The sequence below is a fragment of the Platalea leucorodia genome, assembly GCF_965183815.1.
Source record: "Platalea leucorodia genome assembly, chromosome: 1".
Taxonomy (NCBI): Eukaryota; Metazoa; Chordata; class Aves; order Pelecaniformes; family Threskiornithidae; genus Platalea; species Platalea leucorodia.
Genome location: NC_138823.1, coordinates 38,738,290 through 38,765,330, shown reverse-complemented (window position 1 = coordinate 38,765,330; position 27,041 = coordinate 38,738,290). Strand labels below are relative to the sequence as shown.

Genomic DNA, 27,041 nt, shown 5'->3' with positions numbered 1-27,041 from the left:
TGAGACAGTAAGCTGAAAACCCTACCTTCCAAATGCCACAGTTCAACACCTGCCACGGCAACACCTTCCCTCACTTTCCAGGCTGCAATATATTATTGCCAGCTTCCCACTTTTTATTTTATTGAGCTACCAATACAACCCTGTCTTACGTACTTCCAAATTCTCCTTCTCTGACCTACAGCAGATGCAAATTTGTTATAGCGAATGCTTTAAAAACTTGCTAATAAAGTTTAATAAAGATATTCTCATGCAAAACTGGTATTTTATAGACATTTACACATTTGTAAAACATGTAGTTATTGCCTTCCATTAATATTCTGTTAGCACATGGGTGCCAGCAATCCATGCGTCCAAAGACTTTTCATCAAAAACCTAATCTACTTATTTCAGCATCTCGCCCACTATCGATAAAGCTGACCCAGTAACACAGAGAGCTTTTCGGTGGTGTTGTGGCTTACGTCTGCAGGGATTAAACTGAAAGAAACTACTGTGTTTGAGGCTGAAATACACTGAAAAGGTTCAGCCTTCTATTACAGACATGTCAGCATAAGATATTTTTTCTTGGATACAAAGAAAGAGGTTTGTTTTTTATTTTTTTAAAAATACATCTGTCAGCTATCTCTTTCTTAGTACTAAGGAACAGAAGAATTACAAGCTCAAAACTAAAAAAAAATTCCCAGGCATAAAAATCCGTATGATTGTAATCTCCTATTAGGGGGAGGCATGGAAGGAGGTATGGAAACAGGCATATAAAGAAAGTGTTCTATTAATAGATTAATACATTTTTGGTACCCTTCACAGCTGACACATTGACATAGAAAAAAGGTGGAAAGCTAGTAGAAAAAAGTTTACGGACTTCTTCAACTACAACTAATATCCTTCTACAGCCTTCTCAAAATTACAATTCCTCTCATTATTCAACCTGAGCATGCATTTTATCGCACTTACAACATTCCAAGATCTCCTACAATTAAAAACCACTTTCAAGTAATTTTTCTTAGTGGTTTCACAGCAGCATACCTCTGAATTTAATAATCCATTTTTGAAGGTAACAAGATGCTACTTTCTTTGTCAAGCTTTAACATTACACAGAAATTGACTTTAAGAATCTAGCACAAAAAAGTTATTTCAATAGGATTTAAAAGATTTACATTTGTAAAATTAAGTTCCATTTCCATTTTACTTAGTTATCCTGCAGGGATACTGAAAAAAAAGCCATACAATTGTTATATTGTTTCTTAAAGAAGCAAGAATTGTAGCAGTACCAACAAGAATGTTTATCTCTGAAGCTCCTTGCCACCCACTGGACACCTGTCAGTCTTGGCACTGGCCTTTATGTGCCCATGTAAAGAAGATTTTGCATGGCATAGCCCTCTCTTGACCAAATTAGGCTAACCTCATCTGCATTGACATCAGTGCCTATAATTTTGGAATCTCATCGACAGAAATAGCTTTATCACAGGGCCCAGCATACAAATTAAGCATCTGTATAGGGCGTGCTGAACTTGTGGAAGTGATGAAAAGCTGTAGTGGAAAAAATCTTAGCATACGCTTTGAAGCTACATCTAATTAAGGCAACAGTTAGCTACTTTGGGTGAATTTATTATTTGAAGTCTTGGGTTTAGTCCGCTTGCAGTATTCTCTGTTTGCACACAAGCTGGTGTTAGAACCTTTCATTTTCACTGAGAACCCTGAACAGTAGTTCAGCTTAGTACATTTGAAAGCATTTAATATTTCAGGTATATAGAAATCACACAAGTTTTTATTACCAGATCCCAGTTTTGTCTTCAAATCCAGTGTCACTAATCATCCCGTTGTTCTGTGAGAAGCCATTTCAGCTTGCTACGGGATTATCTCCAGTACTAAATTTGTGCTGTCTATGCACAACAAACTAAGAACACCAAGACACAATTAATTTCATTAATGTTACATGACCTGGGCAGTAAGGAGAAAGTCTAGTATATCGGATCATAATTTCCTTCTGCATGTAGTGATCTGATTTTATAGAGGGACTTTTGGAAAGAAGCAGAATGGCAGAACAATTAAGCTATATAATCAACCTCTGAAACACATTTAGAAAATGAGGGAAGAGAAAGAGAGGAGTAACTTGCACGACTGTAGCATAATTCCAGGCTCCTCATCACTCTGTCAGAGCTGGGAGTTTGCAGATCAAAAGGCGTACAGCACCGATTGCTCCATTCTCTGGGGGAAAGGAGGATCTGCTGTCAGCTACTTCTCCAAATATGATGGAAGACAGACACGAGCCTCAATATAATTAAAGCCTTTCTCACCTTATGAAGGAGTTTTAAGACTTATGGAAATATAGATGAGCACATAGAACTAGAGATCAGAACAAAAGAATAATAGAAAAGACTAAAAAGATTCTTTGCTTTAAAGTAGTCTCTGAATATGGATGTCATTGCTCCTGAAGGGAACAGCACTGGGAGCGCTGAGCCTACCCCCAAAGACTTACTAGAAAAAAAAAAAAAAAAAAAAGAAACAAATGCAACCCCAGCCTGCAGTTCAAGATCCCTGGTTTTGGAGTGGGGGGTGGGGGGGGGACATGGGGATCCAACCCATGACATACACAGCAGAGCCTTGCTTCCCATGCTATACACCAGTCTGCCTCCAACGCGGTTAACCCAACTTTTTCTTTACTGCTTCCTACACAAAATTACAAGTTATTCCTCATGCTTCTAACCACAATTTTCGCTCTCATCCTACTGTCCCTTCTTTTGCATCATATCCCACCAAATAGTAGTGCAAGGGGACAGGGAAGGAAAGGTACCACGTACTGTGGCTCACTCATCAGCCTGGTGAAAATCCTGACTCTTGGTTTTGCATTCACTTTCCAAACTGTGAAGAGCAAAAACTTTTCAAATCCTGAAAATGACCATCAATTGATGTTCAACGCTGAACTTTTATTCTGCTTTGAGAGATTAGTATTTCTATTAAGCAATTTCTATTTCTTTCAAGAAAGTTTCAGACACGTCCTTCTAGACAAATGATACAGACATTTTAGAAAATATCCTAAACTTAAAAGTATTTGTGGCAATAAATCATCAGCCAACACAGTCAGCTGCTTATAACCCATACTGATGAAGACCTTAATTTTAACTCCCTCCCCCCCAAAAAAATAAAAAAAGAAAAACAAAAAGAGTACTGGTGCATCTTAGCTAAATTCTCTTACAGCATATACTTTTTTTTTTTTTTAAATAGACCAAGAGTAAGATTCCGTGCTGGTTTTCCACAGAGCTCCCAAGTCAATTTATGCATGTATGTTGTTGCTCCCATAATTAAGTCATAATTCTTTACTTAAAAAGAAAAGTGAAAGGTCTGAAATGGCAATAGGCTTCACGTATTGCCAACTGCTCAAACTCCAAAGGCAGAATTAATTTTCTCAGTGGCTTCTCTAAAGCACTCATGAAAAATACCAGAGCACTTCACAAGTACTCATCTTCAAAACCCCAGCCCAGCACAAAGAGATCAGAGCCCAAACATCAGTCCTTCTGGGCACCCAATTTAAGACTGCTAGAATTGTATTCTTCCAATTTTTTAATCACATACAGCCCTCATGTAAGCATAGCTCCCCAGCCTGAGCTTTTTCCTCTGTTGGGAGTGGGTGGAGGGGAGAAAGAGGGCAGGAAAGGCAAATCAGGCTGCAAGATCTCACATCAAGCACTTAACAAATGAGAAGCATACAGTCATGATCTAGGAAAAGCTTGATTTACATGTCTGCACTAATAAGCAATTACAAGATGGAAGCATGAGAAATATCTTTTTCTCCAGAGTGGCATTTAACTGCCTTATAAGTACACACAATCCTCCATTCTTCTTAGACAAAAAACACAAGGAATGGCTTTAACGCTTCTCACAACACAAGCGAGTACATTTTGTGCAATAAAGGAGGCAGAGATTTCCTGGAAAATATTAACAAAATTAAAACCTCACAATGCATCGATGTGAGGATGTTAACATGGATTGCACAGGCAATCCAAATGTGTATTACCTAAATGCTGTGCTTCTCCTTAGAATTATATCCATAAGGGAAGAAAGCTGTTATGTCATAGTTTTTTGGTTTCTTTCCATTAAAAAAAAAACACTAAAACAAAAAAAAAAAAAAAAAACAAGCAACAATCAAACTATGAAATTCTATTGGGTCAGACCATACTTTACCCACACAACTTCCCAAAGAAGTTGCAAACTCTAGATTCATCTCAGAGGCCACTTCTGCTGTTTTAAGATATAAACTGCATATATACATAAAACTTAGCACATTCTAACAATAGAAAACAAATTTTAAGTCTATTTTAAAAATTAACAAATTGAAAATGTATCCTGAGCAATAGAGCAATAAATCTTTACACAGAAATATACAAATACACTCAGCATATAAGCTGTATTTGGAAACAAATGAACAAATTTAAAGCAATCATTCTTAACCAGCGAGTACCAACTTTTACAGAAAGCAGTACAATGCAAGTTATGTACAAAGTAGTTGTATACACAGATTCATTTTTACCCTTCTTGACCTCAGCTACTTTTCCCTGAACAACTAAACTTTCTGCACTGGATTAGCTGCTTCTATTATCTACAAACCCAAAAGTTCAATAAAAATCTTTAAAACTCCTGGGTTCAGAACTTCTCCAAAGTTGCTTCCTCTAGGCAAGTTAGTTCAACACACAATGCCTACTAGAGTTGTAAGTGGTATAGTAATCAGAGCTAGGCACAGACAGGGCATTAGCCATAAAGAAATCTGTCCTTAGTGATGAGAATAAGTTTTCAAGTGCACAGTTCATGCCGAAATTCCTTTGACCCTGAAAATTTAACATTGTCCAAAGCTTTGAACAGGTTAGCCGCAAGAGCACAGTAGAGTGCTGGAGAGCCTCCTAAGAACCTTTGCAATAATTACAATGAGACTAAACATCGCTATAATTAAGTTTCCTTGTTTAATAAAAATAATTGCTTAATGTTTTAAAATCCACAGGTATAGGGCAGTTTATCTGAAAAACTGACGCCTCTCATTGTCAGGTTATGGCTTGTGTTTACTAGTACAAGACTACTGTGATAAGTACTTCAAGATCACCTCGAACTGAGAGATTGCTATGCTGTCTGTTACACTATGTATGCGTGGGGTACAACACCCAGGGCTGGTGTTGACTTGCACCTCAGTGCATTGACATTATTACATCTTCTTTTTATTCCCTAATTTTGCAAAACAGGTTTCAATATAACAACACTCAACTCAAGGAAGAAGCAGGACTAATAAGCTGAGCTCCTTTCCTGGCTCCAGCCTCCCATATACCATGGACATGATACAGGAGGCTCACCGCCCTTCAGCTGCACACCTTTCAGCCTTCCACCGAGGCATGGCATGCCCTAAGGCAATATATATTATTCTACTTCTTCCTGATTACAGACGTGTTGAGAAGGAGTGGGGTAAGCTCATACAAATGTGGGGCTCCTGAAGAGAGGTACTGGAGTCAAAAAACCTTATTTTTTGCAAGTAGGCATCTATTATCACCTGTTGGAACAGACCGCAGAAAGATAGCTTTGAAATCAGAATTGCAACTTCTTCAAGGCTTAGAAAGGCAAGTCTATTATTGCATTAGAGAAAAATATGGTTATGTTTAAAAAACAACATACGTCTGTGAAACACTCAGGATAAATTTCAGTTTGCATTAAACCAGTATATTTTCATGCAAATACTATAGCATTTTCTTTTCTTGTAGAAAAAAATAAAGACATCTAGAAGCTAAAAAATTTCTTTGAATGCAAAGTTACAAAGGTCACAAAAAAATCCCTCACAAAACCAGCTGAAAGGACAATAAGCTATTTTCCACCGGCAGATAATATTAGCTGGATATTCTCACAATATTTTCATTAAAATCATTCCATATAAAATGGAATTCCATACGCAAAATTAAGCAAGTAGCTTATCAGCCCCCAACCCCTTCCTCCATATAAATTACATCACTAACCCCTCAAAAGAGGAATTTAACTTTTTTTCCTCTAACCAAGTATCACAACATACTTATTTTACTTTATTTTTTCCTGGACATTTTGTACTTAAAATATATCCTGACAAACTCACCTGATGAATTACTCTGGTATTTTTTTCCCCTAACATCTATGGTTAACTTCTATGCAACAGTTTGAGATTCTTCCTTTAAAAGTGAAAAGGTGGTGATTTCTATAACTGCCAGTATTTTTGTTATTTCAAACGTACAAAAGGGTGGAATGTAAGAAACCCAATGAACAACTGAACTGAAAGCACCCCTGCTGCACTTCAGATGAGACTAAAAATAGGTGAGAAAGCTCAACATCAGAACTGCTTATCATTTTTGTTTGCCCTTAAGACAGAAAAAATGAAGGGTAAAGGGCTGAACCAATTTTTGAGACAGAAATATAATTTTCAAGGAACCATATTTGGGTTTGATCCCCCCCCATGTTACCTTATCTATTTGACAGAGGTTTGTTTACCCAGTTTCAACTTCAACGGGTTTCACTTCCTCCCTTTTTCTTGCACTAGCAAAACTACAACCAACATACAACTTTCTTAACATGAATGTTCCTCAAGCCCAAAGAAGACCTATTCAACAGTGCTACTTACTTGCTCTTACCTTTTAGCTTTCCTGCTGCAGTGAAACCTTTTTAACAAGGTTTACAAACTGCTCAGGAAACCTGACAGCAAGATATTCATTAACCAAGAGCTTAGAAAAATGGGAGGCTGGGGAAACCCACCTCAGGCTTGTAAGGAGGCATAAGAGCTTCTCCAGAAATAAGATGAGCAAACATTTTGCAAAGTCAGAAGAGTAACCCAACTCTTTGCAGGAGCTGGGAGAAAAGGAGTGACTGAATCCATGAATCCATAAATCTACACAGCACCTGTAGCCTAAGAAAGGAGCAGACAACATCCACGGGCTTTTCTTTAACTGCCACTCACAACAATTAACTACCTGCACGTAGGAGCCGAGCCTCACCACCACCAGATTAATCCAGAAGAAACTTAGGCTCTGCTTCACAGTTCACACAAGCTGGGAGCCAGAAGAGAAGCCAGGCCTATTCTTGCCTCCCTCAACAAGCAGCAAGTAGACTATTTTTCTCCCCTGCCTGACAGTTTCCATTTTGGCATGCATATGCAATAGCACATCTATGAACTGCACCAGTTTGGACAAAGTTCTTAAAAAGTAACCTATCCAATTTCCCTACATTTATCAATCAGGACTGCCAGACATCTGGAAATCCTTCAGAGAGCAACTCTGTATCACACACAGCAAATCAGCACGTTCTGGGCACTGAGATCATTTGGTATGATAAAGTCTAGAGCAGACTCAGTGAGCTTATGAATATGGGAACAGCCTACATGTATGCACTAAATCTGTGCATGTCAAAGCCTGCTACACGCGTGCAGAAGGCTCCTCAGATTCCTAACCACTTTCTCCAATGGAGAATACCGGATGACTCATTTCCTTGATGTGTACATGCATTATTTCAGTCTAGGTAAGAGACTTTTTTTTCTTTTCTTTTTAAACTGCAGGTGTTGTCAAACTCCATCAGACCAAGTCAACAGCATACCAGTGGCATCCCTTGAAATGAAAATAGTCCTGCTAATAATCACTTGGCATATCTGATATCAATCCACGTTCCCAAAAAAACTATTTGGGGGGGAGGGAGGTAATTGGGCTTTCTAAAACAACATGGTTTTGTACCTATGGTCAAAACTGACAGGCAAGCTATCAAAAAGTATCCAGCACTAAAAGCATCGAAGCATCACCAGATCAGGAAAGAAAAGAAATTAATATCCAGAAACAATGCATGATGTCAAGCATTACACAGACTCATATCTTAAGCCTTCTGAATAGCCAAGAACTGTAATACATCTAAAATGGCATATCAATTCTATAATTATTATTAATGAAGTAACAGGTCCATAATATCTGTTGATATAAAAGGCTAATTCACTACCTATAAAGACAGTTTAATCTTTAACAAAATTGATAAAACTATCTTCAGTATCTTGATTTAGGTGCCTTCTAAATCTACAAAATCCTCCTCAGGTATGCCATCAGTTTTTTTTTTTTTTTCCTTGCACCCGTCTAGATTTCTGCAGAATATCAACAGCCCGCAACTTAATTCGTATGTCACAACGAAAGTCTCTAAGATACCAAGGATGCAAGATTCTGGATCTGTGTGATGATGACTTTACATTAGGTTCTTCATTGTGCTGGTAAAAAAACAGTCTGTCTGTTGATGGAACCAAAATCATTAATCCCCACAAAATGTTTCTCGTAACAGTACAGAACAAATGTAGTCAGACATTAACCGGGGAGGCTCTTTCCATCTCCCCGCCATCCCTGAAAGAACAGATCCTCAAACTCTCTTAGAAAACCCCTATCGAGAGACTGCTTTCAGGAATAGCACCAACCCATGTTAAAATACTATCAGAATAATATACTTGGTTATAATATAATGGCTAAGATAAAAACCTATTTTAGAAAGCATAAAACACCTGAAAATGTAATAATCACCCACCAATCTTATTATGCAACATCTATCAATGTTTGTAATTTAAAGACACTAAGACTTTCACTTCCACTTTTTCCACCTATAGAAAAACACTAACCAAAGTTAATTGTTACAGAAATACTGAGAATTTGATCTGAAATCATAAGAGTTATTGAAAACATGCCATTTTTAAATGAAAGCTGAAAAAAAGAGGGACTGAATAAGAAATAAGAGAGCATTCTCCTAACTTTAGTGCCCACCACTAATATGAATAAAAGCCTGGGAACAAAAAACTTGTATATTCTAATAGCTGTAATTACAGTGCTTCACCTATTGTACTTGAATGAAAGCAATAGGATACAGAAATAATTTTTATTTGCCGTGACGCACAAAGCATTTTTTTAATCAAATTATTTAAATCAACACTATCTGCAAATTATTATGAATGTATCATACTTGCACAACAGTTAACTTTTAAGGAAAGAATTTAACCAGCTTATGTGAACTTGGAAACTCTGAGATAGTAAAAAAAAATATTCAAGTTGCAACTGGAGTTGTTTACATTTGTCAGTACAGATACAGCTTCTGGAGCGCTGCTCTGTAAGCTTTCAATGCACAGCCATGCCTATATTCCAGGCAACACCAAGGCAGTTAGTATTACCTATAAAATCAGTTACTTTGCTTTTCCAAACAAAAAACAACACAGACCCACCAAAAACCAGCCTAGAAGTTCACTTCAGAGGAAAATTACATTTATTTTTCACTTAATCTGCATACCCTGAAACCAGTTTGCAGGAAGAGACCCAAGACTGAAGACATTCTGTAGGTCTCACCTTCCAGAAGGGAACTTAATCACCAGCTTCTTCAGCTTCCACCTCCTGCTCAGTTTCTTACAACCGCACTTTCCTTGCCAATACGTGAGGTACCACAAATTCTTAAGTAACTGACATCATTTCCGAAGACAAATCACCTAGATGGCTGGACAAAGCTGATTAAGAAGATACAGCACAGCCATACCAGTTTCATTTGAATGTGTGGGAAGAACTGACATTGGTGCCAACACATTTGTGTAATGTGGTCCCTGCAGATGTTCAACTGCTTTGAGTTGTCAGCTGGCTTTGGAGATACACATCACAAAGCAGACTGGCAATTTAAAGAAGAACCCTCCAGGTGGTGTTGTGTGGATTTTAACATGGCGAGACATCTTGAGAAACATGCTGGGATATCTACACTTTATAGAACAGAAAGTTTTAAAAACCTCAATGACACATTCCACCATGGGCTAATTAGAATTAATTTGTGCCCCATGGCCTCAAGAGCTGCTCTCAGAATACTTAAAACTCCTTAATCATCTTCAAGAAGGCATCCTTTTGCCATAATTTGGTCCATGATTGCAGGACAATTTGAAGGAGCAAACCTGAAAATTCTTAAATCCAAAGCTTGTCCATCCACACATAACATTTTTAAATGCCTTTATTTCTTGCTGAAGCGTGTGTGCCTAACAGAGAGAGAATGAATGAATGATCTAGTTTGTCCCTTCACTATAGAAACCAGGAGAGTGCTGCACTTGGGCCACCTTTTGTACCTTTACAAGGAATCAAAGGACAAGACCAAAGCATGCATAGTGCTTAAATACCACTATATAGGAACTCCTATCTCAAATATTTGAAAAATCTACACAAGAGCATCACACACACACACCCCCCATTTTTCTTCCTGTTAAACTACAGGCCCTGCTATGAATTTTACATATCTTTCCTGCTAGTTTTACATATTCGAATAGCTTTTTCTCCTTCACACTACTGTTAAATGTTTTACCTCTGTGTATTTATCATCAAAAAGCACAGCTCACACTGCTCCTAAACACTGTGTATTTGCTTGATGACAGAAAATGAATTCCAGTTAAAGTTCTGAGGTAAAAAAAAAAAAAAAAAAAAAATCTTCCTAGATGAGACAGTAGGAGATGCAAACTTCTATGTGCTCCATTTTGTGCGTGTGAAGGACCAATTACTGGAGTTTTCACGTAGTATGATGAAGAGTCAGTATTACCATGCACAGCCCTTACAGGTCCGTCCACTAGCTGGCTTCATTCAAGCACTGCTTGAGAACTTTCAAAGCAAGCAGCTTCGCAGCCTTTCAGTCTCCCCTTAGCAGAACACCTATTAAAAACAGTCAAGCAGAAACACTTGATACTTAATACTTGAAATGTACTCATGAAGGTGAACATTCATGACAGATAAATGTAGTTGCTTTAGCAGGAATTTTAATGTCTGTGGAAGGCTAAGAAAATTTTTTATTTTAAAGCCCACCAACCAGAGATTCCTTCTCCCAGCTAAAGAGGTAGAAATCATGTTGCTCTCCGCAGCAGAAAACATGCCCAGTAATCTGAATGTCCCATGGCTGTTGCTGGAGGCATAAATAAGTGTTGGACATCTAGCATTAAAAAGCTATTATGAAAGACATGTCCGTATCTCACCGAGTAATTTTTCACAAATAAGCACAAATGCATTAATTTCGTTTAGTGAAAAAGCAATATATTACTACAAGAGTGACACTGCAATTAAAAGTACAGGCAACACCAAGGAGTCCAGCGCTAATGCCTACTACAGTATCTGCACTAGTAATTCTGTATTAGTGGTCCTGGGCCCCAGCTTGCATCATCAGACCCCAGAATATTTATGTATATTTGTGTCTTCATTCTCATCTCTTTTCTGTCTCGAACAGCAGTGCGAAGGATTACAGATTGACCAGACCCTTCTCCCCTAAGCATGAATCCCTCTGCCCCTCAAAAGTATAGGAGCAGAACTACCATATTCTATGGTAGACAGAAGAGCCTATGGAAGAGCCTGGAAGACTTGGAAAGGGAATTTATGAAGGAAGAAAGATTCCAGAAACAGCTAAGTGACGGGACACACTTCTGTGTATCTACATAGCTGAGATGGGAACAGAGATGCTGGAGGAGATGGATGCTTCAGTGGCACCTTTCAACCAGATCACACAGGACATGAGAGGTCACTGCTGTTCGGGCAGAGATGACAAAGTCCCTTACCTCACCCACAGTCCTTGTACAATCCCTCAGCCCTAGAGCAGAGGTTTAACAGTATTTCGATTCCTGATTTTATTGTAACATTATTTTCCATAACAGTACTAGAGAGATTTAAAATGTAGACAACCCTTGCGCATTTCAGCCAAGTAAGTGTAACTAGCTAGTATGCATGCATCTAGTTCAGAACTGCAAACTGGAAAAAAAAAAAAAAAAAGTATTTAGGCAGGGTAAAACTCACACAACAGTTAGACCTGCACGCTACAAAACTAAAGAACATAATCACTTCACTAAGCATCAATTGTAACTACACAAACATTTCACCTGCCTTCAGAACTGCAAATCCCCTCTTTGTTGAACCCAAACATTACATTGTGATTGCACCAATGAATTTTCACTAATATGTTTCTTCTTCCTGAACTAGAAAATGTAGGACCATGGACTGATAAAACAGTAAAAACCTGCAGGATGCCTGGGATTGAATATAAAAAAGAAGGTATTAAAAACAAGTACTGCGATGATAGGATGTTAATTCCCTTGCCTGCATATAAGGTTTTTTTGCCAGGTCAGTTTGTTCATGGGATGAAACCTGACTTTGAATTATTTCAGTTCGTTATGGGTCTAATTAACCTACATTAGTAGCTTCCTTGTTAGTCCTCTGGATACCGTTGCTCTGGTGCTTTTACTAAACCCTTTCCAGTTGCTAAATTGTGGACTAAGGACAAAAGCACATTTCACAGTCCCCCTTCATAAACTATTTCAGGCCTATACTCTCCACTGGTTGACTTCGGTATCAGAAGACTCACGGCAGTCAAAGGAAGAGTAGGGTTTTAGAAAAAAATACAGAAACTAGAAACTGTAGCCATGGTCTCCATCTGAATCCTCAGTAGAATCAGGCTCATTTCCAAAACCAGGATTCTCTCTTTCCCTCTGTCCTTCCTTTTTCAAGTTAAGTCACTTCAACTCTAACCAACAACTACCACTCTTCCCCAATTACTGACCACTTTAACAACCATGCTCCAAAAGACACTGTCACTCCATAGTCAGAGCACAAGTTCTTACACCTAGTATTGTGCCCTGCGCCCACCCAAAGTCAGCCCGCAATCCAAAGGCAGGCCCACTGAAACTGCCGGTGAATGATGGGCTAGGCACACCTCAAACGCCGCCCCTTTACCCCAGTTGCGTGCAGGCAGCAGTCCTGGATCTGCTAGAATTACAAGGCAAAGCAGCAGCACAGGGGGCCCAAAAATGGAGCACAGATAATTATATCATCTATGAGACAATACCACTGACCAGACGGATATGAAGCGGTTCACATCCTTGTGAGGTCCCCAGAGAGGCTTAAAAGACCACCACAACAAAAGAGTTAAGAGCTGTCTCACTGCTCTGGCAGTGCTGGAGGCCGCTATATGATTTCAACAAGGATGAGAAAATTGATACGGAGACACTGAAGAAGCGATTGAGAAGCAAGCTCAATGTTGGAAACCGTAACTCGGCAACTACTGCCTCACTGGAGGCCTCTGTATTGTGTAGGCGCTGCCATACTCTCTGCAGCACGATCGTTTTTTCAACCCCTGCAGAGAATTAGTGACACAGCCCATAGCCAGCAAAGAATATCGCTTCATGAGAAGCGGGGATGAAAGCATACACCACTACGTGACAACACACACAAGCCTAGGTGTCCATGGAAGTCCACACCTTTCTCCTCCTGACCAGAGCTGCTTCCTTCTTTTTTCCCAAAACAATGAAATCAGTGGAATTCATAAAAAGCAGAGATCTGCTTAAAACTTTATTACATATTACTATAATAAATAAGCTGTATTTTTGCAATAGATTCATTTCCTTTATTTACCAAACTAGTTTTCATTGGCACTTTTGGACTAAAGTGAAGTACTGGGCCCCATAAAGACACCTGAAACTTTCACAGAGGGTTTGAGAAGCTGTATCTGGGCCTGGGCCACCATGGAGGAATGCAAAGAAAGCAATGCCACAAACCAGGCAGTAGAGGTGAGAAAATACAACAGATGAAACAGACGGGGATCAATGTGTGCATTCAGCAAAACCATATTGCTTTCAAAACAATCTCTCAAAATGCAGAGGTAATATTCTGCCATCGAGCACATCACACAAACTATCTGATCTTCACCCTCTCCCGAGGGGGACAAACCACTGGTGGCACAACTCTCATACACTGCCTTTAATCAGTCCTCATTCTTTGCTCTCACAAATATTACAAAGGGAACTTCAGGTAAGACCTTTACACCGCATCTTCTACAGCAAACATGAAGAAAGGATGCCCATGCACATCACTTTTTCTATCCTCAAGTTTTACTTCATCTGCAGAACAATCATCTGCTACTGATCAATTCTCTTCTCACAAACGCCAGCACGCATGTAATGGAAGCCAATACATTTATTGCTGCAGCTTCTTCTCTTCTATCATGATCCAGCAAACGTACCAGCAGCACGTCCTATCTTATCTCCTGTATGTTGACGGTTCCCGGGAATGTTCTCATGGTGCTGCACTGGGCAGACCAGCATATGGCATCCGAAATCCCTTGAGGCACTTCTCCTAGGACAGGGGTTGGGTTCCACACAGGCCCCTAACAAACCCACCCACAAATACCTCCACAGAACTGGATGCACTTCAGGCTGGGATTCAAAATAATTCTGCCAATCAACATAATCAGCATACTGTGTGCTCTACTAAATTCAGCAGAAACGGATGGCTGAACAACTGTGCACACATGTACTCAGTCAATCCAAATTTGTTTGACTTGGCAACTCAGTAACATAGAGAACAGCTATTATGGTATGACTGTCCTTGGCCTAAGACATGCTTCAGGGCAAGCTCTACAAAGTCTGAAGGGGACATCTAACAACTAGGAATCTGGAGAGGAAAAAAAAAAAAAAACAAAAAAAACCCAAACAATCCCAACAGTTACCTGACATCATCCTGAAGCACTTACAACGGTGTAAAACTATGTGTCTTTATCCTTTGTTCATTCTAATCAAGTGCTTCTAAAACCTTACTGTAAATGATAAAGGCTACCGATCTAGTAAGTATACACTTCTTGCTTAGAAAGATCAAGTGAAAGCAATAAACCTTCTAGAAATTGATACATTTAGGATATGATTTTGTCCCATGACTTGCCAGACACAGGACAAGATGGCAGCAAGCAGTACAATGAATACTGTTTTTTCTCTTTTCTGAATCTATGCAGCACCCACCATACCCTTATTCAGTTACCACATTTTCATATATATCTATATATTTATTTTCATATATATATATATACACACACACACATACACCCACACACACAAGCAAGCAAGCCTTTTAAGTATTCTAAGCAATTCTCCAAAGACAAAAGACAGGATTGATCCTCGTGTTCTGACACATTTCATTTAAAAACTGTAACAACCATAGCTACTTTTCAGTAAAAAATGCAGAAAGGAAAGATGCTTTCAGTTTCACATGAAAATAACCTTTCATTTGTACTTTATTTCTAAATGTACTATTCATACACATGAGAAAAACAAAAACAAAATTTCGTATTTTGAAGAAGTCTATTAAGCCAGGTTTCCAAACTGGATGTTGTACGGTTAAAAACAAGGAAGAAATATAGATTCTTCTGACTTAATGTACTTTATCAAGCACTTGTTCAAAGGTTAACAACAGCCCTTTTAAAATGCTCATTTTACCAAGGCAAATCTATCCAGTATCTGAAAAATACAGAAGCATGGACTCATCTAATAAAGATGAAATTACAGATTTTGAAGTTATGTGAATACTCATGCATAAAAGACACAGGGTGCACAATGCTTTTTCAAGAATACTAAATAGCAGAATACAGTGCATTAGTTAATTTGAATAACAGCAGGGAATTATTCAGCCCACTCTTGTTTGGGGAGAAAGTGAAACAATTCCACACAGTTGTCAGCTGTTCTGGACATTCCTCCAACTGCAGGGGAAACAACTTGAGTCAGTGTTGCCACACATTGTGCTGCCTCTGACTGCACGTCCCTGCTCCTTCCCTTGCACCAACACTCCTCAGATCCTGCAAGAAAGCCAGGGAGAGCCAAATAAGCAGAAAATTACTGCTACAGAAAGGAAAGGGCTCTCTGCTACTGTAGCTTGGGAAACTAGCTTTCTGCGGGGTCAGAGGAGTGCAAATGTCAGCACAAGAGGAGGAGTAAAGATATGCAGCTAGAAGCAATTACTATCCAAGGAATACTGCTTACACTTAACACCAAGAGCACCTTGGAACTATGACTGCAGACATTAAATAAAACTCTTCTCTGAAAAAGAATTTCTGTTTAAAATAATAATAGTAATAAAAACTATGGCTCCAGTCAACAATAATCATCAACCACCATGCCTCTCCAAGCACTAAGCACAGCATCAGATTGTCAAACAAGGTAGAATTAAAGAAATTGCCCTCCTATTTTCATGACACATTAAATACAAAAACCATCATACTTAACTTTAACAATCTCAATTTGCGGAGTGTCAGAAACAAAACCTTCTGTAACACATGTATTATTACATTAAGAAATGAGCTTAAGATGTATTCTTTAGCTTATCGATCTTTGCCTCCTCCCACCCTAACCAGACCCTCTGCCACATTCAGCATAAGAGAAACATTTGACCTCCTGGCTCCCAAAATGGTTTCAATGCAATCAGATTTTTTAGTATATAGCCTCTTTCCTATGCTCTCATGTGAATACAACAGTATTAAGGATAAAGAAAAAAGTCTTAAACTTCATTAGTCATAATAATCTTTCCTATTTAGTCAACCAATCATGAATAATAACTTCTTGTCTAATCCTCTCAAATCATCTATCCTAAAAAGCTCATGAAAATGGATTAGCCTTGTAGTGCACAGCAGATTATTTCACTTACAGTCTATTGTGTCAAAAGACGATAGGCGAAGAGTTTTAACCAAGGGCCTTTTATTAAGACACAAAACATCCCTTCAGGCCTTAACTTAAGCTGGAGGGCACTAGCAAAAATAATGCCATAATATCACATGAAAAAGAAATGCACCAAGGTAGCCATAGCTTCAACCATTCAACACTCCTAGGGAGATGAAGACTTTCTGCTCCTTAAAAGAGCCTAAAACTCAGTACAGATCACAGAGTACAAGCCCAACACATTCCCTGCAAGCAAAACTTAAGGAATTTAGTACCTGCAATTTGCTCTGTTTAACTTTGAGTCTTCATTTATGGTAGGTTGCAATATTCTCACAATAATTTGAAGTGACAAAGATATAAGCAGGGTGACTATATTCAGAAAAGAACCAGTATCCTTTTTGAAAGGAGAAAAATTGGGGTGGACAACAATTTTTTTATAAGTATTTGGGACATTATGGGATTCTCAAGGTAAAAAACACAAGTTCACTTTTTTTTTTTTAAATTCAGGCAATAGATAAAGTTCTACTATTTCCTCTGCCAATTTGTGGGCTAAAAACTAGATGTTTTATCTGCACAAAGATGTAATCAGTTTATTTTGTCCAAATGAAAACAAGCTAGGAAAAGCTGGTTAAATGTATTAAGTCCAGTGAAAAGTGCAGAAATTCCTATTATCACCATGCTGATGGAAATGTAGCTCAGACTTTACAACAGAAGAAATGACAGAACAAAACTCCGTAAAGTTACTCTCCAGATCTCTCACAATAAGCAAGAACATCAAAGAATACTCCTCACCTTTACTTCCATACATAGACATTTTGTATTTAGCAGTTTCATACCATGCTTGCAGCTGTAAAAGAAACTCTATGGCTTTTTCTTTGCCCAATACCAGAAAGAGCTCAATTACTGCAGTTGTTGAAATCTAAAGTCTAAAATTCCACAGATAACAATCAAGGAAATATAATTACTCCAGACTTTTTGAAAATTGGTTACAGGCCTTTACCATTCCAAAAGAGAAGCTAAGGCAGGGCAGTACTGACAAGAGCACCACCACACATACACATTTCAGGAGATGACTGTTGCACAGTAACTTTACTGAAAAGTTTAAAAAAAAATGGAAGTACGAGTTCATGCCTGACTAAATGTGAAACCTCCTCAGCACACCGTCAACTGCAGCATCAATAATGGAGTGTATTAGGTACAAACATAAAGCAAGAAATAACACAGGCCAGCGTCACTCCTGCCATGACAGCTATGGTCCCTCCACTACTGGACTACAATATTAAAGAACAGAATATTTTTTATAAGGGTTAACTTTTTCTGATCTAGATGTATAACTTGACTCCCTCAGGCAATCACTTGCTTGTCAGCATCCCAACACCATACATACCTCAATTTCTAAGACAACTAAGAACCACCACATCAGACAGAGACTGTGCACAAAGATGCTAAACTTTTTCTGTACTGAGGCTGATCTGCCTACTGAAGTCTCCAGCTTCCCATTAAAACCTTTCCCCTCACAGCCTTGGACTAGGTTCCTGGATCTTTTCCTTTGGGTTTTTTTTTTCCCCTTGGTATAGAACTGACCCCTTGCCCTAAAGTGGGCAACCAGTTGCATTTCATGTGTATTATATGCATATCCAGCTATGTCTGCTGAGGGGGGGAATCACCAGTAGAGGAAACAGCCTCTTTCTCTCCACATATCTCATCTGGCAGCAAGGAGCAAGAGAAATAGTAAAATCTTCTGCTAATGCAGAGCTATCTTCATTATTCCCGTTGCAGCATACTCTTTCTGATCCTCAGGCAGGCAGAGGAGGAGGGCCTGCTACAAATTTTGGCTCCTTCATGCTTTCAGCTAGGAGCTCAGAAAAGAATTTGCCCTCTACCTTGCATTGAAAAGCAGACTCCAGGAATCTCTTTAATTATAATTATTGTGGGAGTGTGGTCAGGAAGATAATAAATCAGATTGCCGTATCACAGGTGTACAAAGCAGGGGGAAGTGGGAAGAAAACAGGAGTTAAGACTGCTGTAACAGAAATAAAAAATTCTCAGGGTATGGAAGGGAGGAGGGCAGGGAAGGTGAGATAACAGCCACAAATTTATTTTCAACCAGAAAGAAAACAAAATATTTGGCTACAAATGCCTTACAATACACCTAGGATGCAACCATACAAATAAACAATTCCCCAACTAACCCTTAAATCCAGTTTTCCAGAACTGCATTTTTATAATAGAATATTTTGTCTTTGGCAGGCTGCCTTGCTGGATTACATGGGGTGCTTATTTACACTGCAGTTACTTGTTAATGACATAATCAGAACAAACTGAGGAAAACTTCACATCTAATGAAACACAAACTCTTCCATGTTTTCCTACGAGGATTTCTGTGCATGACACTGAGCTGGAATTTGAGAGGTCTACGTTCAATTCCTGGTCCCAGACATACGCTTCCTGTAAGACCCTACGTGCACATGCATGCACACACCAAGCATTTGTATTTGCTTACAAAAGAATTTTCTCAAGTAGAATTGAACATTTCATTGAGCTGCGAATGCACACAAAGGACTCTTCGCACTAAATGCATTATTTAGTATGATTTCCAAGATTACGATTGAACTCTTCAAGTTTTTAGCATGTCCATCCTCAGTCCTTCATTTACAAGGAAAGGACATTCTAACTAACAGAATACACTATATTCCTTTAATCATATCATGAGATACATGAATTTACATCTTTGACATCCAACTATACAAATTCACATGTGAAAAGCATTTATGTGTGTTAACAAAGATTTACACAGTAAGGACAACCAAGTTACTTTGGTTTCATATGGGGGAGGGGGGAGGGCAGGGAATATCTAATTTGAGCTGCCAAATTACTCACTATTTCCATGCAGATTCAGTGAATTTTTAAGAAAGGCAAATACAACAGGTTTAGTCCAATCCAAAAGGTTTCTTATACATGAGCCATAACCTGGCAGGACTTCGAAATACAGTCATGACTCTGAGATCCTCTATATGAGAAAATGTCTGAGTACATTCAGAAACGTACAATTTTAGCAGAAAACAAGTGGAAACTTGTAAATGCTGAGTGATGAGGGAAATACAAGAAAACAATAAGCCAATGGTCATTGACATGACGGAGAACTCTTCTATCACCATTCTAACTACTACACAGGCTTTTTTCTCTCACAGGCTTTGCCGAAAATAAAGGAACTGAAGAGTAAGGATTGAAACTGCAGATGTCCTCAACATTATTTTCCACATGCCGAAACAGTAGAACAACAGAAATGTCAGAAAATTACATGATTTTTATGATACTTTACCTCATAATTGAGCATATTACCATATTGACTCAGAATTAACCCAATTTGGATACTGTTGCTTTTCTCAAGCAACCTAAAAAAACCAGACTTACTTAGCAAATATAGTTTGGTTTTTTTTAAAGAAAAGGTACTGAAACCATCATCCCACACAAAACACTTCTAATTCCAACAACCTGTATTTGCATTACGTTACTATATTATTAATTCATATAGAATACTGAATATTCATTACTAATGCTGACTTCTTGTTAATTGTTTTATGGTTAAAATGCAATATTTCACAACTTCAGGGGCACATAGCTACAATCTCCCTTTTCAAACCAATTTCTCTTTAAAGATAGCATCAGAAAATTGAGGTTCATATAAAGCACAAGACATACTATTACACAATCTGGACAAAGAAGAATTGACTTCTGGTGATTTAAGACAATCTAATTAATGGGGACTTTATACTATTATTCTGCTTAGATCTTACGTAGGCAATTACAGGCCATGAAATAAGCTATGACCTTTTGCAGAATGAAAAGTACCAATGTTGCTTTACACTACAACATATGAAAAAGTTAATTGGTCATAAAACTCAGAGAGCATTTTAAAAATGAACTGCCACATAAAATTACTGTAGTGCATGAAATCTCCAACCAGAACCTGTCTGTGCTGTGCATATAGTCAGAGTCAGTCTCTGCCTCTCATATGAATAGATGCAATCTCAGCAACCAGACACAATAAATACAAGATGAAGGGAATGGCAAGCATAGCAGCAACACACAGAATTAATTCCAGAGGCTAGGAATCACATAATGAAAATTATTTCATTATTTTAACTTGTTAATTATTCATGCAGCAGAGATATGGGAAACGGCAGGAGAAAGCTAATAAAAGAGGAAGCAACTGAGAAACACTGAAGGACAGGATTAGAAAGGTTATAAAAGAAAAGTTATGAAAAAAAGCGGATGAGGAAAGAAAGGGGTTTAGGGTAAGGTTCCACGTTCAACAGCAAGGCCAACTTAAGGCATTCCTTCTGTCTCCCCACCCCTCGTTACTCCTGGTCTAGCACTGTGGTGTACTGCTTCCTCCTTACTAACGGGCACAATCATTTGTGAAACTGTACTACGAATCAGGGCTGAAAAATAACCTGATTAAAAAAAAAAAAGTTGACACAACTGAGAGGAAAATGCAGGAGCAGAAATGAGCAGCTGCAAAGGAAAAACAGGTCATGCCAACACTTCTCCCAGCAAAAAGATGCAACTGTGGGATTAAAGACCAATGCCTATGTTCAGACCATAAAAATACACCTCTCAACTATGTCTTGTAACGCTACAGGCAGAGCAAAATATGTTTGGACCACATTAGGTGACAAACATTGAAAAGAGGAGTTACACAGAAAAAGGTGGGCAAAGCACCTGGTTGATGTCGGGGAATACAGCTTTCAGAGGAAGTGCGTACCCTTCACTGAAGAACCCACCAGCGCAGTACGCCTCCAGCTGCTTAGTGACTCTTCCCCACTGCATCCTCTTTAAGTCAAATCTAGGATTCCACGTGCATGATCTGCAGCCTACTGTTCAGGTGTAACGTAACATGGAGAGTCACAAAGCATGATGCTATATTGCTTAAATGCATGAAATGGAGATGCAATAAAGAGGGAACATGAGCTAGATGATCAAATACCAGGTAGCAGTACATGGTACCACCTGGTACACAATGATACTTCAGGTAGAGACAGCGCCTACATTTCTGAGATTCAAACGGAGTCTTCTGTTATTTGCTCCATTCCCTCTTCATGCAATTTCATCCTTACTAGATACCTTCCTTTACCACCATCAATTTCAAACATTTAAGGACAGAAAGGCCAAAACTAGATCTTTACTTCTATTCAAACTCTGCTACTAGATACCACCAATGCCATTTTTGGAGGCACTGAAGAGAGTGCAGAATCAGTTACAAGGTATAACGATAGAAACGAGTCAAAAATAGCAGGTTAGACAGTTTTTTTACTCATTTGTGATATGTTTATGTCAATACAACTTTTGGGGGGAGGTAGGGGGGGAATGCAATGCAAGACAATCTAAAAGTGCTCGCAGCTATATTTGTAAAGTGGTTTTCAGTATAAAGCCTTATTCATTAAAAAAATCAGACTAAAAATTTTCACACTAAATAAGTACAGTTTTAGAAACTCTTTTACTACTATTAACAACACAAGTTAAAAACCAGATGAAGCAAAGAATCCAAAATTGTCCCCTGAAAGTTCAAATTTAAAAAACATCATTTTGTAACATTTGGAATGAACACCCTAAACGTATGATCCAAGGTCCTACTTAACATCCACTTGATCTCACAGTGAACCTAAATTCAATCTCACCAGTCTGAAATGTCCTAGTCATTTCAACAGTTACTCATTCAAGTGCCCTTAAAAACAGCTTGTAACACTAGCATTTAAAAATATTTCATGTTCAAAGCCAATTATTAACTCAAACAATTGTATAAACCCATACAATAGCAGCTTTTCACTTGACCGGACTTGAACGATAAATATCACAAGTAACCTCCAGGTAACAGATGTCACTATTTTTGCTGTTAATACTTTGAAGAAAAGAAGACTACAGGGAAATAATTAATACATAAAAGAAAACTGCAAAGAGAAAAGGAATAAGCTTTTCCCTACATTTACTGGGGACAGCAACAGGTGCAAATTGCCACAAGGAAGATCTAAGTTCAGTATTAGGAAAGAACTCTCTTATGACAAGAACAGTTAAGCACTATTAACAACAGTTAAGTTGCGTAGTGAGATTGCGTAATTTCTATTATCTCAGGATTTTATGGGTTTCAAAAGCCTAGTGGTACCATCCTTTCCTATAAATCAGTTCTGATGAACTTCACTAAGCCTATTTTATTCAAAGAGATGGCAGGCAGCTACCCAGTTTCCTGCTTGTATTGTTTTTCTGCTGTTTTAGTGAACTGAATCAGCAAACACCTGACAAGCATCAGAGATGGCATAAAGGAAGTAGTCATCATAACACATGCCCAATGTCAGGACTTTAACCTTCAGCAATAATGAGTTATGTCAGCTCACCGCATCTCGTAAGACTGTATCTTAAAAAACAGATTAAGCAAACAGATTAGACAAACATCTGCTAATAATACTGTAAGTACAATTCATCCTTCCTCGGGCTGAGAGGAGTAGACCAGAATTCTTGAGGTCATTTCCAGCGCCACTTTATTTAAGCTTTAAAAAAGCAACACAGAGCCCATTTTGAACCCATTTAGTGAAACTTTAACAAAATATTAAACTGAAATTTCACTTGATATATTAAAAGAGATAAATATTTGCCTGCTTAGCATTATCACAATTAAATGCTATGTCTAATGTAGCGTGCGTCTCACCTGTGTTTCCCATGTAAAATACCTCCTTGCTGAAAGGATAAGCCTAAAATGCCTTACGCCTAAATCATTTCACTTTTAATCTGTGTGAATTCAATTTTCAAGACCTTTCATTTTTTAAGAAAACCTGCTAAATGTGTATTAACTGTAAAATGCTGGCTGTACATACCGGCTTCTTGAGTTTGCTAATACACATCTCATTTTACTCCTATTGCTAAAAGCTAGCCCGAGCAGAAGACTGAAAACGACAGACTGGTAAGGGTTCAGACCTCTTTGAACAGCGATGGAACTGGAATGCTAGGAGTCTTACGGGAGACTTGCAAGACAAAATTAAGTTCAGAAGTTACACAGAATCATTAAGTCTCACTGGTCATGCTTCTTAGATCATCGTTTACACCACCCTATGATTGCAGGTCTGGTAGACATTCACATCCTATTATCTGTAGGAGACTTCAGGGAAAGGAAGAAAAAAAAAAAGGTAAAGACAGCAAAACATATCTGTATTCTAATCAGCTGGCCGATATTAGCAAAGACTTCCTCACTTAAATGTCCTAATTCCCTTTTATTAATGCATAAGCTTATTTCTCTGGTTTACTCAAAGGAAATACTACTTGGTCAAGCATACATATAGTTTCCACTTTTTTACAAGTTATTCAAACACTTCTCCCTGTGACTCACTCTAATGTACCTGCAGCATATTGGTCAGAAAACAAGGAATCCATTGAAAAGCTTGAAAGTTGGAAAAAAAGAAAACTTAAATGTCAATACCATATTTAATTTGATAAGCTTGTATACACTTCATGTGTCACCTACTCTGGAGACCACGCAGAAAAGGAATAAATACAATATATCGCCTTGACCATTCTGCCTATTCCTTTTCCCAGAAGACCATGAATGCTTCTAAACAAGAGAGACTCTTCTCATATTTGCACAGGACAAAACGTGCTAAATTAGGTTGGACTTTCAAGAAGACTTATACATATGGAAAATTCACCATCACCAAATACAACTCTGATCAAGTGGTACAAATGGAAAACATCCTAACCCAGTTGCTACGTGGAAAACTAATTTGTCATAAAAACAAAGTTTTTGTCAATTACTACATTCATACTCAGGGAAGAGAGGGTTGTCAACATATGTTCGTCTTCATTTGCTTACTAATAATTATTTCCATATGCATTCAAATTCCTGGTCATTACCACAGTATTTTGCTGATTCTTCCTTCCCGAACATATACATGCCTAATGCTCACACATACACAGAGCTTTACTGCTACCAAACCAGGGACAAAGCCAAGAGACTGGTAGCTCTAGATTTTCTATATGTGCATATATGAAGCAGAGCAAGTCATGAAAAAGCAGAATAACTTAGTAAGATATCCCAAAAATGCAAACAACAAAAAATGACAATTACGCATGCAAAGAGTGAAGACAACATCTTCTGTAAGGACAACATAACTTCAGAGCACTGAAACAGACAATCGATCAATCAACCAACTGGACATTATAGGAAATCCCTAGAAGCCAAAACCAGCTGACTTCCCACCAAAACACATGCTTTCCACCGTAATTCCAAATTTTCTCCAGAGACTTCCGCCAGAATATAATTTTATCACTGTTTGCTGGGAAACCATACTAACGCATATTCAGAAATTTAGGGCAGCGCTTACAAGAAAAAAACCTCCCTTTTGTCCTGATAGTTATAATGACCCTTTTTGTAGTATTTCCAACACGATCAGATGAAACAAAATACAGTATAGTTCATCTTGTGACTGATGTAATGTGGGCAGGGAACAATACCGTGGAAATGGAAAAGCCAAGGATCTTTGTCTCCTTCTGGACGGATTGCCAAGTCTTAATAGTTGGAGGGAGAAATAGCTTAGCATCCCAAATAAAGCACTGCAGTGCATGTTCATTATTTCAATAAAGTCACTGCAGCTTTTGGCAACCCCATAGGAAACTTAAACCCTTCAAAGGAAGCCCAAGCTAAAAAGCTAGAGAACAATCGTAGTTCAAAAATTACAGAAGAAACAAATAATCCACTGGCTCTGGAAATAAACCTCAAGGAGCTCACCGCTCGCATTACAACCCATGCTAAAAAAATAACCTCGACAATAACCAGCCATAAATCTATAAAATGTTGTATTTTCTCGTCACCGCCGTTAGTATTTGGCAGCAGGCGAGGAAGGCGCGACCGGCGGCTGGGCCGGGGAGGCGGGGAGGCCGGCCGGCCGCTCGCCCCTGCCGCCGCCGCTCTCCGGGCGCCGGCGGGGGCAGCTCCGCCGCCGGCCCAGCCCCGCCGCACCGCTCCGGCACCCCCAGCTCCCCGCCGGCACCCGCAGCGGGCCCCGGCGCCCGGCCGCGGCACGGCGGGGGCTGGCCGAGGCCGCCCGCCCGGGCAAGGGGACCGGCGGGACGCCGAGGCGGCGCAGACCCCGCGGCCGCGGAGAGGCGGGGTGCGGCGGGCCCGGCGGCGGTGCCTACCTGCGAGAGCTGCCGGGGGTTGGGGCAGCCGAAGAGCGCGGAGCTGGAGCTGAAGCTGATGGCCCCTCTGCGGCTGAGGACGTGCTGCGGCACCGGCCTGTCCAGCGGCAGCACCGGCAGCTGGTAGCATACTTCCATTGAAGAAGCCTCCGTGAGCCGGCCCCCCGCAGGGCAGCGGCCTCGCCCGCCGCCGCACCTGCCCGCGCAGGGCTCGCCGCAGCGGGGCGGCGGGGGGAAGCCCGCGGCCAAACCCCGCGGGGGCCCGGCGCCTCCTCACCGCCCCCGCACCCCCCGGGGGGTCGGGCCGGGCCGCGCCGGGCCCCGGGCCTTTGTCCTCCGCCGCCAAAGCCTGGCGGGAACCGCCGCCGGCAGCGAGGGGGAGGCGGCCAAGCGGGACGCCTCTATCGGCGCCCGAGGCGGCGAGTCCCGGCCCGGAGCCCCGCGGCCGCCGCCGCTGCCTCGGCCTCGCTGCTGCCGGCGGGAGCCGCTGTCAGCCCCGCTGCCCGGCGCCGCGCATGGAGGCGAGGCCGGCCTGGGGGGGCCGCTTTGGGTGAGACACACGCCGCGCTCGCCCCTATTGTCCGGCACGGCCGGGAGGAGGAGGAGAAGGAGGAGGAGGAGGAGGAGAAGGAGGAGGAGGAGGAGGAGGAGGAGGCGCCGCCGCCGCCGCCGCCGCACGGCCCCGCTCCGCCGGGGGGAAGGGGCCGGGCCCTCGGAGAGGGGACCCGGGGAGGAGGGGGAGGAGGAGGAGGAGGAGGAGGAGGAGGAGGAGGAGGAGGAGGAGGAGGAGGGAGGAAGCCTTCGCCCCGCCCGCCCCCACTCGGAACAGCCCCGAGCGCACTGGCCCAGGAGGAGGCAGAAGCCCGACGGACTCTGCGTGGGTCGCGCGACGGGCGACACGCAGAGCGTCATCACGTAACTACCCACTCTCCCTCCCGCCCGTGCGCAGCAGGGTGGCTCGGCGGCGCCAGCGGGCCCCGCGCGCTGCGGCAGGCGCATGCGCCTGCCTTTTCGCGCCTTCGGCGGCGGCGGCCGGCGGCGAGGCCGGGGCTGAGGCGGGCGAGCGTGCGCGGGGCGGGGGGGGGCGGCCTGTGCCGCGCCCCGCGGCCGGCAGCGCTGCCCGGCAGGGGCGGGAGGCGGCACCTCCCTCCGTCCCTCCTTCCCTCCGTCCCTCCTTCCTTCCTTCCTTCCCCCGGCCCGCCGAGCACGTGCCGCGCCCGGCGCTGCGCGGGCGAGGCCTGCGGGGGCCGGGCCCGGGGAGCGGCGGGGGCCGGAGCCCCCGGGCGTGGAAGGCGGTGGTAGCGGTGGGGGGTGACTCGGTGCCCCTCCGCCCCGGCTGTGCCCTGGGGGCCGGGGAAGCCTCGCTGAGGGGGCGGCGGCCGTCTCCCCG

The 27,041-nt window shown here is 40.9% G+C and overlaps 1 protein-coding gene across 3 annotated transcripts in view; it reads right to left on the bottom strand.

Moving 5' to 3' along the window:
• Positions 1-25,799, bottom strand: part of PDE7A (phosphodiesterase 7A) — a 76,534-nt gene extending 50,735 nt beyond the window's left edge. For all 3 annotated transcript variants that reach the window (XM_082329400.1, XM_082329402.1, XM_082329401.1), the window contains exon 1: positions 25,652-25,799. In XM_082329400.1, coding sequence (XP_082185526.1) covers positions 25,652-25,789 — 138 coding nt within the window. In that variant the 5' untranslated portion in view covers positions 25,790-25,799. The remainder of the gene's footprint in view (positions 1-25,651) is intronic.
• Between the last annotated feature and the right edge of the window lie 1,242 nt (positions 25,800-27,041).